This window comes from Giraffa tippelskirchi, chromosome 4 (genome assembly GCF_054371585.1).
Source record: "Giraffa tippelskirchi isolate mGirTip1 chromosome 4, T2T-mGirTip1v1.2.pri, whole genome shotgun sequence".
Taxonomy (NCBI): domain Eukaryota; kingdom Metazoa; phylum Chordata; class Mammalia; order Artiodactyla; family Giraffidae; genus Giraffa; species Giraffa tippelskirchi.
The window spans coordinates 36,611,728-36,625,023 of NC_137278.1; the positions used below are offsets into that span (position 1 = coordinate 36,611,728).

Sequence of the window (13,296 nt, forward strand, 5' to 3'; positions counted from 1 at the left end):
TTTAGCACCCACAGCCTCATTTGAGCCTTTGAAGAAGTCAGGGTGCCGTTCTGCAGTGATTAGCACCCTGCTTTCCAGAGGGCAACTCAACTCAGAGCTGCTAAGTCATGTGAGGCAACACGATGGTCATTAGTGGAGGCAGGGCTAAACTGAGGACTTCCTACTCCAGTTCCGGGTTCTTGTTTGTTATGAAATTAGACAGTGATAGCTAGCAGAGCTGGTAAACTGCCTTGCATGTAGTTGACACTCAAGAAATGTTAGCTCCCTTCTCTGCACACCATCTGTATTCTACGGGGTTCTTGCCTGCCCCGGGGGCTCAGCTCTGCTCATTTAGTTTTGAACGTCAGGACTCTGGGTGCTGCAGTTGGGGGAGTCCGGGGGCATACGTTGAGGCAAGAGCAGCAGCTGGTGGGTGAAGGGAAGGGGAGCGGGAGAGGAGGCTGTCCTGCCAGGGCACAGCCCAGTCTCACCCCGCAGTGGGTCTGGCAGCCAATCAGGGTTCTGCTGTAGGTGGCTCGGGTTAGGACGTCCCAGAGGTTGTCAGGGGCTTCTGCCAGGTTGATGGTCATTGTCACACCTCCGGTGAAGTCCACAAGGGCTTCAGACACCTGTCCACGCTGCAAGTCTTCATAGGAGCCAGAGAGCCTGCCCAGGGAAAGAAGAGATGTGAGAGAAGGAAGGGTGTTTCTACTGTAGACAGGACAGTCCAAACAAGTCTAAAGAACCCCCTGCTTGGTTATTCCCAGGGCATGTGTCTGCTATCCCTTCCTCCCATCCCAGGGGCATAAAAGAAATACATACTCAGTTTCTATCCCTACTGCACAAGTCCATCCATCAGGGAAAGGTAAGACTCCAGAAAGGTTGTTCTGATGGGGTGACCCTTACATAAGAGACCCTGGATGTGTCACTTCTATATTTGCTGAGCTATGCCTCAGTATCTCACTTGATAAACTTCCCCTGCCTCCTCTTGCCCTCCCTCAATGTTGATGAGAGAGAGACAGAGACAGAGGAGGAGGGAAGGGCCAGGAAGGAAAGGGGAAAGTTTGTACGGTTGTCTTACTTAGCATAGGCCTTTTCCAGAAGAGCTCCCCAGAACAAGTTCTTGTAGGTGGAAGAGACAAACACCAGCTGGCCAGCTTCATTCACAGGTAGTCGGTCATCCACCACGACCGGAACCCACTTTCCAAAGTGCCAGAACTGGAAGGAGAGAAGACCATGGAGGATGGTTAGCCCAGGGAGCAGAGATATGACTCTTCCAGAACCCTCTTTCCTATGGCCTCCTACAGGCTGGGGCACCCAGAGGACACTCACCCAGAACTGGAAGATGCCAGCATACCTCTCCGTGAAACTCTGATTCAGGGGAACAACGCGACTCAGGATGTCCTGGTGCAAACTCAGAGCTTGTAAAGCCGCCAAGAACCAGCAGTCACCTAAGCCAGAGAGTACACGGTATCCACATGAATCTGCTGGACACACATGCGAAGATCACAAGTGTCTGCAGGGATGTACTGTACAGGCCTGCACAAGCTACCGGTGTCCACGTGAATCTACTGCGGGCTAACTGCAGGCAAGAAATGCCTGGTCCCAGTTGCTATCCTCTCTGGACTTGTGGCCTAGTTTAAGAGAAGGGAATTCTGTATCAGAGAAAAAGATGGTGAGTGAGCACATCAGGGGCTAGGGAACATCGTCTGGAAATCAGACTTGACACCAAGAACTGAACCATATTCCTAGACTAGCTTTGAGCTTCCCATATGCCCCGACATCAGGAACTGGGACCCAAACCCAACCAAACTTTTCTAAATCCTGCTTCTGTAACTGATTTATGCACTTCTGAGAAAACGTCAACCCTTCTGGACTCCATTTCTCTGTCTGTGAAATGGGTATGACTACACATGTGCTTTCCTTCATGGCCAAAGGTTTTTCTTCTTCCTCTAAAAAGGAAGTTGGGTTGAGGATCGGTCTGCTCAGATTCTAAAGCATCTAGTGACTGGTATGCCAAGAAGGACTCATTACAGGAACTATGGTAGAGTGAGTCCATTTTCCCAAGACGAAACCCAGACCTGGAAACTGGTTAAGGAGGAAGATTATTAGGCAAGGTGTGGCATTCCCATGCATCCTCAGAGGACCAGTTGTGATCGTTCTCCCAGCAAACGACAGCATGTCAAGATGGAGCTCAGGGTGGCCACTTCCTCTCTTGGGATCTCTCGAACCCCCTCCTCCCCACCCCACTCTGCCTTGGCTGGGCTGGGCTGACAGGTGCCAGGTGTGTCTCAGGGCTGTGTGGACTTACCTACCAATCCCTGGCACAGATCCAGCCGTTTGGCCTTGGCAGAATAGAAAAGGGGGTTGCTGTGCAGCTCCTACAGGAACAGACAGAAATGTCTTTCTGGTGGAGAACAAAGAAGCCCCTGGAGCTACAGTGACCATAGTTTCCCATGTTCCCGAACTAGACTTCTGGGCACATAGATACAGAATATATGTGAAATCAGGGCTATTTCAGGGTTCTGCCCACTGTATTTCTCATTCCTTCTTGCTGCTCGTGTTAAGTCAGAGTGCTAGAGAACCCTGGGTAGATAGTGAGAAGTAGCACTTGCCCCTAAAATGACTTTTCTTAGAGTATCTGTGACAAATGGAAGCATCTGTTTTCCAGGGTGTTCTCATTTTTCCTAGAGATCTTCTCATTTCCATTATTTTCCCTGCTACTCCTCCTTCCCACCCCCAACCCCCAGTCTAACGGGCCTCTTTGGCTTCCTTGCTGAGAGGCAGGTAGGGGTGGGGTCAAGGGGAGAGTTGGGGAGGGTCTCTGCTCCACGGCACACCCTAAATCCCTCCGTCTTTGCCTAGGCACCCTTCCACAAGGTCTCGCAGCAAACGGGAGACCTGGGCACCACACCACAAGGTCAGGTGCATGATAGACTCACTACCTCAGCAGTTCCCTAGATTCTCTGGGAGAAGGAGAGTCTTGGCTGTCATCTAGTGTAGGAGGCTTACTGGGGAATTTACACACAGAGGGACTTGGTAAGTCTGGGGTTGCAGGCTCTGATGGGGTTGGCTGATAGGGGACAGAGATTTGTAGCCCAGAGTGACTTCGTTCTGTTCACCAGCCATCTTCAACTTGTTTACCAAGTTTGGGGGAGCTGGGTTGCCTTTCAACACATTAAGAAGTTGCTTTTTAAAGGAATTGTTGATGCATTTCACAAAGAGAAGAAGACTTTTGTAAAAATTAGTAGCTTCTTCACCTAGGTGTTTCATGAGCCAGATTTGGGGAGGGCAGTATTAAACTTCCTCTCTGATAGATGATATTGGTCAGTCAGACGGAGCCAGGCAGTACATTGAGATATATTTCTGGCTGCGACTGTTCCGGATACTACAAGGCAGGAGATAAGGGAGTGCTTAGACCCCTTTCAGGATCACCCTGAATTTTCTCTGGAAAATGGGAATATGGGGACTTCCCTGGAACCCTTCACGTGGGGATCAATGACAGTGAGTAGCCCCCGAGCCCTGGGAAGACGGTCTGCGCGCGTGGGGTCCAGAGGCCCCTTACCGGAGGCCGCCTCCACTGCAGGCGGCTTGGCAGCTTCCGCAGCAGGGGCCCACTGCCGATGGAGCGCAGGGCGGCCGGGAAGCTCTGGTCCTCAAAGAGACAGCCGTCCCTCAGGCACCTTTCCTTCAGGGCCTCGTAGTCCTGTCTCGGGAGCTGCGAAAAATCCTCCATTGAGTCCTCGCGCCCCAGCTTCCAGTTGCTGCAGAAAGGAAACCACAGGGCCATGGCCGGGACCACACAGACCCCAGGGGCTTCTGGACAGTTTCCGGCGCCTGAAACCGAGAGCAGAGGGTGCCCAGTGTCCTCACATTCTGCTGAGGCTTTGCCAGGCCTCCGGGGAGGAAGAGGAAGATGGAGGGAATGTGCTGGTGGTGCAGGTGAGGTGGGGGGTGGGGGAGGCTATAAGAACAGGGCTGAAGCACCTGGTTTATTCTCATCCCAGATAGTGGGGGGCCTGGAGCACTGTTTAAGTGTTGGGGTTCCTGGTGGGAGGTCCAGGCTCCCACAGGGAGTGGGAAAGGAGGGTCTCCCCAGTCTCAGGGCTGAGTCCTGGGCCCCTGACTGTGCCAGTGTCACAGGGCTACTCCCGCTTAGTGGGGACACGGGGAGGAGAGGAACAGGAGTGGAAGCCCTGTTCATGGACTTGCGGGTCCGTGTGCTACACCTGGAGGCGGCGGTGGCTGTCCCTTCTCTGCCCCTCCAGGGAGTTGGAGAGCTCTCACTCGGCCTTCTGCCTGCTCCCATGTCTTCCTCCATCTTCCCTGAAAAACCATACCTCTTACTTTCCTTCTTTTATACTCTCTTCAAAACTACTTTCTTGAAGACATTTTTGGCAATGTGGAAAAAAAGTCACACCCGTGTAGTGGCAAAGGCCGAGAGTTGCCTGAACCTAGCCTTTCACTGTTTTTCCTTATTGGTAGGAATTGGTAGAATTCCAGTTTTGGCTGCGCAGCTGCAAAACTTGCTTTCCCTGGGCTTGACAGACAAGATAGCCACCACAGACAAGATAGCCACCACAGCACTTGGTTCACGAGGTGGCAGTGGACGTCTATTAGGTGGAGCTTTTGGAAAAGCTATAACTTCACTAATAAAAAAAGATAGTCTCAGGACTTCCCTGGTGGACCAGTGGTTAAGTGTTTGCCTCCCAATACGGGGTTTGATCCCTGGTCCCGGAACTAGGATCCCATATGCTACAACTGAGCCCACGCACTGCAACTCCTGAGCCCAGGCTCTCTGGAGCCCATGCACCACAATGAAAGATTCCACATGCTGCAACTAAGACCCAATGCAGCCAAAAATAATAAATATTAAAAAAAAAAAAAGCCTCAATGGGCACTATTTTTTACTTCCTCCCTCTCCCTTTTTTGGAAAGTGGATGTGATGCCTAGAGATGGAGCAGCTGTCTTGAAACCATTAGGGAACAGCTGCACACTAGAAGGGGTCTGGATTTCAGTGACTTCTTTGAACAAAGGCACCAGCTTTGGGTGGTTTGCCTCTAGACGTCTTCTTACATGCGAAGGATAAAATTTTGGCTCACTTAAGCCATGGTAGTATCCAGACTCTGTAAGGTTCTTTATGTCAGCCACTGTCCAGATGCCTGCTTCATGCATTTGGTTGAATGCTATGCTTCAACCATAGCATTCTCAACTGGTACTCTATGGCATATTAAATTTTACATATATTTTTAGGGGGTCAGTGGGTCCCTCTTTTGAAGCTAATCCAAGAGTTTCATATTAAGAGCTCTGCAAGCCATAGGCCCTACCAATCCAAATATTCTAGCATATCCTTGGATCTCCTGCATCTATTTTTGTGCAGTTGTGATTGGTTAAGTCAGTGATTTTATGGCCTCTATTATTTGCATTCTTATCCACTTAGAAAAAGAAAATGTCAGAACCAGAATATGCCTTGAAAAACATGTTGTCTAGTATTTCCCAAAATTACTTTAGCGGTAGGATTCTTTCTTCATATGAAAGAAACCCCACAGGAACTCAAGGGTGGCGACTTGAGGTTGCAGCTTGGACCCCAGTGCATATTTGCAAAGTTTCTCATTGTATGGTTTGAAAATCACCAGCCTTTTCTAGTCTGCCTCATTTTTCAGGTGTTAAAACTGAAACCTGCTCACCCATTCACTCATCAAAAATTTTGCTGGAAACTTGTCATCTGCCAGGCTTGAGCTAGGCACCATTCTCCAGAGATGGACCCCATCTTCATGGCTCTGACAGTCTAGTGGGGGGTTAAATGACCTTTCCAGTTGCACGAGGAAATTGAATCAAAGCCCAACCCAGAACTCAGGACCCAGGACTCTGATTCCCATTACAGTGCTCAGCCCTCGATGCCAAGAACTCACATTTGTGTGAAGTATAGCCCTTGGGACAGAATGTATTTGCACTAAAAGCCACCTACAAACAGTCAAATGAAGTTTGAGTATTCCCTCACAGCTGTAGAAGTGACCTGAGGGCCCTCTTCATCTGTCAAAATCTTACCCATCCTCCAAAATCCAACTTGATCCCTCCTCCAGGAAGCCTTCTTTGAATGTCTAGCCATGACTGAGCTTCCCTCATCCTGACTACCTTCTGACCCCCTACTGTAGAGGAATCCCTACTGCCCTCTACTTGGTGCTTCTCAAATTATTGTTCATGAAAGACCTGTATTCTTTCATTTCCAATTTGTCACAGAAATCTACTTAAAATAAATTAATAGAAAAATAAAATTTTAAAGGATAATACAAAATACAAGCCCTCCTTTTAAAAAGAAAATTCAGATTCAACAGAAATTTTTTTTTTTTTTTTGGTCAATTGCTATGAAAGTTTCTAAACACTGGCTTTTGTTTTACACTTAGCTCATCATTAGCTCGTCATGCATTGATAGTGACCTGTTTGCAGAATGGCCTTGTCCTTGGACCCCACTGTAGCCTCTGCACTGAGTGATTCATGCACCGAAACCTCTCTTGCCTGATACCAGTCTTTTATCCCCCAAGGGGTTAATGCTGGTGCAATTCTGTTAGCCTCACACCCTCACCTCTCTCTGAGGTTAGGACACTCTGATTCCTGAAAATTCTTATTTGTCACAATTGCTGGCATACCTCCTGGCAGAAGACTCAACCCTCTCCTGAACCTGGGTTAGAGGGATCCAAAAGCAGTTAGTCTGGTCTTGTGTTTCCCTGTGCTTTTTCCTTCCTGGTATGGACTATCCGGCAAAGCTTCTTCCAGCCCACCTCCTTCCCAACAAGTTTCTTCCACCATTTACATTTGTAAACATCAGGCACCTAAAGGCAAGGTCTTGCTTTTTTGTCCTTCATGCACAAACGGCCATCCTTCACTGCTTGTGACATGACAAACGGTAGTGGGTCCCTTGGCTTCAGAACCCAGCCCAGGGTCATGACCTTCTCACCAAGTGCTGACTCACACTCAGTTTCATCTCTGGGCCTGAAAACATTGCATCTCAACACAAGTCTTGTGGGGCTCAGAGGACAACATGCCCTTCACAAGATACTCCGGCTCTAAATTTCAGGATGAGGCCACACACACACATATCTTTAAAGCAGTATTCCTAAGTCACCTTCAGGAGAGTCTAGACCCATATGCAGCTTGTTGGAAATTCTTGCGTGTCTCCCATGTATAACAAGCTGTTCAAGAAACTGGCTTATTCCCAGATTGCCACAGCTCTCCACAAAGGGCCAAATGAGTCTCAGTCATATTTGGAAATGTACTTTGACCACTGTGAGTGAGCAGTGTTGGAGCAGGCCAGTATAACAAGATCATGCAAATGAACAGAGGCTTGCTAACCAGGGCACAGATATTAGCCAGCGAAGCCTAAAGACATGCTGTCTGGCCTGAGCGCTTCCTCGGCTCCCCAGAGGCAGTTAGACCTCTCTGTCACATTCTTCAGGTCAGGATCCATTTGAACTCAGCAAATCAATAGTCAGAACATCAATCTTCACCTTGTCCTATTGGCTATACCTGCCTTCTCTGTAGATGTGGGGAGTAAGAGAGAGCTTTATGATGGGGAGGGGGATCCCTGGTGCCCATGATCCCAAAGAGGCCTTAGAACATTAACTGGAGCAGCAGCACCAGGTGAGACTCTGGTCTCTTCCATGCCTCAGGTCCCTGCCCTGATGTTCATTCAGATGTTTACTGAGGACCTACTGTGTGCAGGCACAGCACCATGTCACATACATACATGTGGCTGTTGACCCACCAGTAAGGGTAGAGTCAGGGCTCCAAAAAGGAAATGAAATAAGTACATCCCTGCTCACAGGTACTGTGGACCTGTAGAATCCTCCTACGGGATGACTGATTCCCGGAGAGCTCTGGCATCTCGCCACAGCCCTCTGAGTTACCTGAGTAAAACTGGAATAGAAACCCAGGCTCCTTGCACAATGGCTCTGTCTACATGATAAAAAGCATTGCATTGAAAAAATGATCAATTCCATTCTCTTGACAGTTGGAACAAAAGAACAAGACTAAGAATCAGTCCTGCCTGATTTATCTTGGGCAAAGCTATCTTTCTTTTGCGTAACGGGCATTGTACAGTGTTCATGGTGCACAAGATTTGGAATTAGAAAACCCAGAGATGGCTGGGTTTGCTACCTCTTACCATGTGGCCATGGGCAGACACTTTACCATCTCCCAGCTGTCTGGCTTACCTGTAAAATGGAGATGACATATCCTGTGCCCACTCTCAGGACTCAAAGAGACAACAATGTGAAGTGACTTGAAAAAACTCTAAAGCAGGGGATGGCATTCTGTGATCCATGGGTCAAATCTGGCCCACCATTGGTTTTTGTAAACAAAGCTTTATTGAAACACAGCCATGCTTACCCATTTATGTATTCATGGCTGCTTTTGCAACATACAACAGCACAGTTGAATAGTTGGAACAGAGATCATATGACCTGCAAGTAAAAATATTTAAGGCCTAGCCCTTTCCCTCGTAGCTCAATCGGTAAAGAATCTGCCTGCAATTCAGGAGACCCGGGTTTGATTCCTGGGTCAGAAAGACCCCCTGGAGAAGGAAATGGCAACCCAGTCCAGTATTCTTGCCTGGAGAATTCCATGGACAGAGGAGCCTGCCAGGCTACAGTCCATGGGGTCACAAGAGTCGGACACGACTTAGCGACTAAACCACCACAGCCCTTTACGGAGAAGTCTGCTTTAAAGCACTATCTAACCCAGATGAATTGTTGCTACATGGCGCTAGGCACAGGGGTAAGATCCAAGGAGGAATTCACAGAATAAAATGTGGTTAATTGAATTCATCACTGAGAATTTATCTTAATGCAACAGAATTTTATCTCTAATTGATTCATTGTTGTTGTTGTTTTTTAACAGACTCTTAACATTTTGAGTTACATTTGTGCCTCAAAAAGACTTAAAGATATGGCTTGCCATTTCTCTCTGCTAAAGTCTAGTCTCTAATACATTTTTTGCAGGTGATGACATCAGGCATTCCTGAGCAGATTTCAGGTGGCTTTGTGGGTACTGATGACGAATAGGAAAACCCATATCTCTATGTACAGATCATGAAAGGGGAAATGATTTTACAAAATTAATGGTTGGAAAGGATCTTGAAAGTTTTTACCATTTAGACATCTGTCTGCATTTAGATTGCATTTTTAATAGAAAATCCCAAGACTTTGTCTTTCAGGAAACAATAAAGAACACAGTCCAACTATGAACTATTTTGAAGGCAAGAATAAGATTTGTTTCCTGGATTCGCAGAGCCCAGTCATGAATAAAGAGATGGTTGATATGTGTTTCCTGACCAACTGACTGAATGAACGAATCAATGTTTCATTTGTAAAATGTAAAGAATCATGAAACCTGCCCTCCCCACCCCTCCTAGTATGAAGCTGAAGGAGAAAAGGACAGGAAAACTTTTTGTGAGATATCAACCATGTGACTGCTCTTCTGTTTTTCTGATCACATCCCTCAGACTGGTTTAGGCTGAGACTTGGTTTCAGTGGCCTCCTTAACAGCACCCCTTCTCATCCAGGTTGGCTGTAGGGGGTGGTATGCAGGAGCTAAAGCAAAGTGCCCTGAGGCACAAAGTAAAATCAAGGGCGGCTTCAAAAAGCAAAGGAGTCTCCATAGCAACCAGGCACCTGGAGAGGATGCTGGGTTTGGGGTTGGTGGAGAGAAAAGGCAGGAAGCTCCCCGCCTTCACTGGTGATACTGGGGTAATTACATGCCTATGTGAAGATATAAGAACTTGGCTGATGGAGTTCTCTGCCCACTCTCAGCTGCCTCATCTTCCGTCTGACTCCGTGAGACACTACACAGCCACAGATCTTTGTAGAAGTGCAGACACCCCCAGAACGGGAGTGTACACCCTAAGTTGCCATGTAACTTTTCATGAGCTTAAGAACACTCACTTGGCCCCTGCAGAAGGCAGACCCTGATATCAGTCACTCTTTGCAGCTGAACTGAACATCAGGCTAGAAGGAACTTGGTGTCCTGCCTTTCAGCGCTCTTGAGCAGCAGCTCCAGCAGCTCTAGCTGCCCAGACTCACTAGGGTGAGCTCTGGGGCATCTTTTTGGCACATCTTCTTTTTTTACTTTCTTACAGGCTCTTAGACTGGAACCTCAGTGGGGTCACGCTCTTGCCCTCTCGCCTGCTTCTGCTCTTAGAGTTCCCACCCAGGAGACAGCAGCACCCTGGTCTTAGAGCCATTCCCTACTCTGATTTCTCCACCATCTCCCACACTTTTGAAGAACCAACCTTTTTGATCTTTCTCCCTTCTGGACATTTCAAAACACATCTCAATAGGGAGGAGTTTCAAAACAGATGTAAATGAGTTCTTTTTTTATTTTCAGAAATATTTGCATCTGAAGAGAGTCACAGGCTTTGAACTGCATTATTTGATTAAATAAAAATAGATGTCCTTCCCCTCCTCCATACAGAGGGTGGCCTCAAACCCACATGGTAAGGCTCTCAGGGTTTGGGCCTCTTTCTGGGTAAACAACCCACAGCACACACCCTCTGCTCTATCCCAATACACCTTTTGCTCCCACACAAACACAAGATGTATCTTGCCCTCTCTGGTTCAAATTGCATCCATTCTTCAAAGCTCAGCTCATTTCCCCTCATCCACAAAAGCCTTCTCTGGCCCTCGGGCACATTTTTGCTTCTCCTCACAGCTGAGTTACCTGACAGATGCAGGGATTTTTTACACCTCAGGAAAGGTATTCTCAGGACCTCTGAGCTTGTGTGACTGTATGAGAAGGATATTGTTGTAAAAGGAGGGGCCATGAAAGAACAACCCTGAATTTGTTATGACCTGGGAGGGGAGGATGATGCTGGATAACAACACTTCTTGCCCCAAAAACCCTTGGTCCTGGACTTGAGAAATGGATGGCCTTGCATCTCAGGCTATGATTAGCACTACTCCAGAAAATCAAGCTATGCAGTTAGACACCCAGGCAACACTTTGGAAAAAGGAAACCAATCAAAAACATCTTTGGGGGGACTCCCCTGGCTGTCTAGTGGTTAAGAATCTGCACTGCCATTGCAGGGGGCACAGGTTTAATCCCTGGTTAGGGAACTAAGATCCCACATGCTGCATGGTGTAGCCAAAAATAAACAAATAAAAATAAATTTAAAATAACAATCCTTTGGAAAAAATCTTTCTGGGAAAAATATCTGGCAGTCAGCACTAAAGGTAAACATACATACATCCCCTGACACAGCAATCCCTGGGTATTACCTAATAGAAATGCTTGGACTTGTGTACCATGAAACATGTACAAAGAAATTCATAACAGCATTATTCAAAATAGCCCTGAACTGAGAACTCCCCACAAGACCATGAACGTGGATAAATAATACTGGGGAACATTCACACAATAGAATGCTACAGAGCATGAGAGTGAACAGTCATGAACTACACCCAACCCTACAGATGAATGTTACAGACTTAGTACAGAGCGAAAACATCCAGACACGGAAACTCTATGATTCCATTTACATGACTTCCTAAAAAAGGCAAAATCAGTATATGTGTTAGAAATCAGCTTAATGGTTACCCTCGAGGTGGAGAGATTTGTCCCCAAAACAGTTGTGCAGCTAATAGTTATATCAATTCTATTCCTTCCTACTGATTGTTGCGATGATCAGTAGAGAGATTTATAGTGGAGATTGAAAAGCGACACATTCAACTTGTTAACCAAGTCTTTATTAGACACCTCTCCATGGGCCCTTGATAGCAGGGATGCAGGATGAATCAGAATTTCCACCCTCAACTACGTCACAGGCCCAGAGAGAGGGCTGTCTTCTCTTCCCTGTGAAGCTCACTCTGTGTAATGGTCAGTACCCAGCCCACCCAAGAATCCTCACTCCCCAAAGTTAGAGATACCCTCCCACCCTGCCAGGTCCAGAAGATCACCTCAGACTGAGACACTTAAGTCCACTCCACTAGCTCAAAGTTAGAATCACAGTTCTAGACCCGAGCTCCTATAGATTGGACCTGGCACGTCTGGAACAAAAATGTTTAACACAATAGCCAGTCTGTGTCTCACTCACGCAAGCAATATCTCCCTCTGCCTTCATGGGACAGACTTAAACACTGAGCTGAGAGCTAACCACCTCCCTCCACAGCCATCGCCAGCTTCCAATGCCCAGAGGCCAGCAAAATGCTTCAGCATTGTGATTTCTAGATTTCTCTTCTAAGCCAAGGCCACCCTTTAGCACCACACTGATACCTATCACGTGAGGGACCGTTTCACTCTCTCAGAAGGTGAGCATCGTCATCAGTGTTTCTTCGCATCTGATTTCACAGAGGCTATCAAGCCAACCTCGCTTCATATTAGCACCCAGAGAGCAGCCTGCCTCCCAGAACATCAGGCCCCTCAAGGCCCCAGGCCCCTTCCAGCCCCTTCCTCAAATCGAGCAGGTTCAGAAGATCTCTGGAAGGGCCTGAGCCCTGGGAAATGACAGCAACTCGCAGCATTGCTAACTCTATCAAATCACCATGGATAGAAATCAGAGCTGGAGGGACCCCAGGAATCACCCAGGTCCAAAGACCCCCTGATCTGAATGAGGAGACAGAGCCCAAAGGGCTGAAGTCTACTGTTCTCAGTTACACGGGTGAGCAGATGCAAAGCCGAGAACACAATTCAGATCTCCAGATGCCAGGGCTCTGTCTATATAGACACTCTGACCTGCAAAGTTCATATCAGGAAAAGCCATTATTACCTCTCCTTTTCTGAACCCAGACTTCACAGAGGACCTGAGGGGCTCTAGGCTAAATTGGACCCGCCTTTGAAGCCACAGAAATTTACCTGTACAGGAGATCTTGCTTCTTTAAGCAACTGGACAGGCTCTAATCCCAATGCAGATAGAACCCAGCTGCCAGAGATAGCTCCTTATATAAGGTCCTTTCTAGGTACAGGTGTTGGGCTGAGTCTGAGTTCCTGCCTCCTGGAGCCTTGGCTCCTCCCCACCCTGCCTCTTCCTCCTCCCCCTTAACTTCTCTGGAAGGGCGGGGAATGCCCGGGGCAGGGCTTTGTGATGTTATCATACAAATCCAATTGTTTTCTTAGACTAACATATGAACAGAACATGTTCCAGTAATGCCTTGAGAAGGGTTAGTCATCTTCTCACTTCCAGTCTCAGGAGGGTATGTGGCGATATGGCTTAGAGCATTATCTCATTGCAGGAAATAACACAATGCTTATTTTCTTTTTCGATCTTCAGAGTTTGATGCCGTAACCAGAGATATTTCCCGCTGAGGAGGAACTTTGTGACTCGTTGTT

The 13,296-nt window shown here is 47.5% G+C and overlaps 1 protein-coding gene across 3 annotated transcripts in view; it reads right to left on the reverse strand.

Moving 5' to 3' along the window:
- Positions 1-12,857, reverse strand: part of CAPN14 (calpain 14) — a 39,714-nt gene extending 26,857 nt beyond the window's left edge. The window contains exons 1-6 of one of the 3 annotated variants that reach the window (XM_081592051.1): positions 12,823-12,857; positions 3,545-3,743; positions 2,291-2,360; positions 1,312-1,430; positions 1,061-1,197; positions 471-645 (exon numbers count right to left, since the gene is read on the reverse strand). In XM_081592051.1, the coding sequence (XP_081448177.1) occupies positions 471-645; positions 1,061-1,197; positions 1,312-1,430; positions 2,291-2,360; positions 3,545-3,715 (672 nt within the window). In that variant the 5' untranslated portion in view covers positions 3,716-3,743; positions 12,823-12,857. Of the gene's footprint in view, positions 1-470; positions 646-1,060; positions 1,198-1,311; positions 1,431-2,290; positions 2,361-3,544; positions 3,770-12,822 lie in introns of those variants that run through there. The other 2 variants (XM_081592049.1, XM_081592052.1) reach the window with 2 other exon arrangements.
- Between the last annotated feature and the right edge of the window lie 439 nt (positions 12,858-13,296).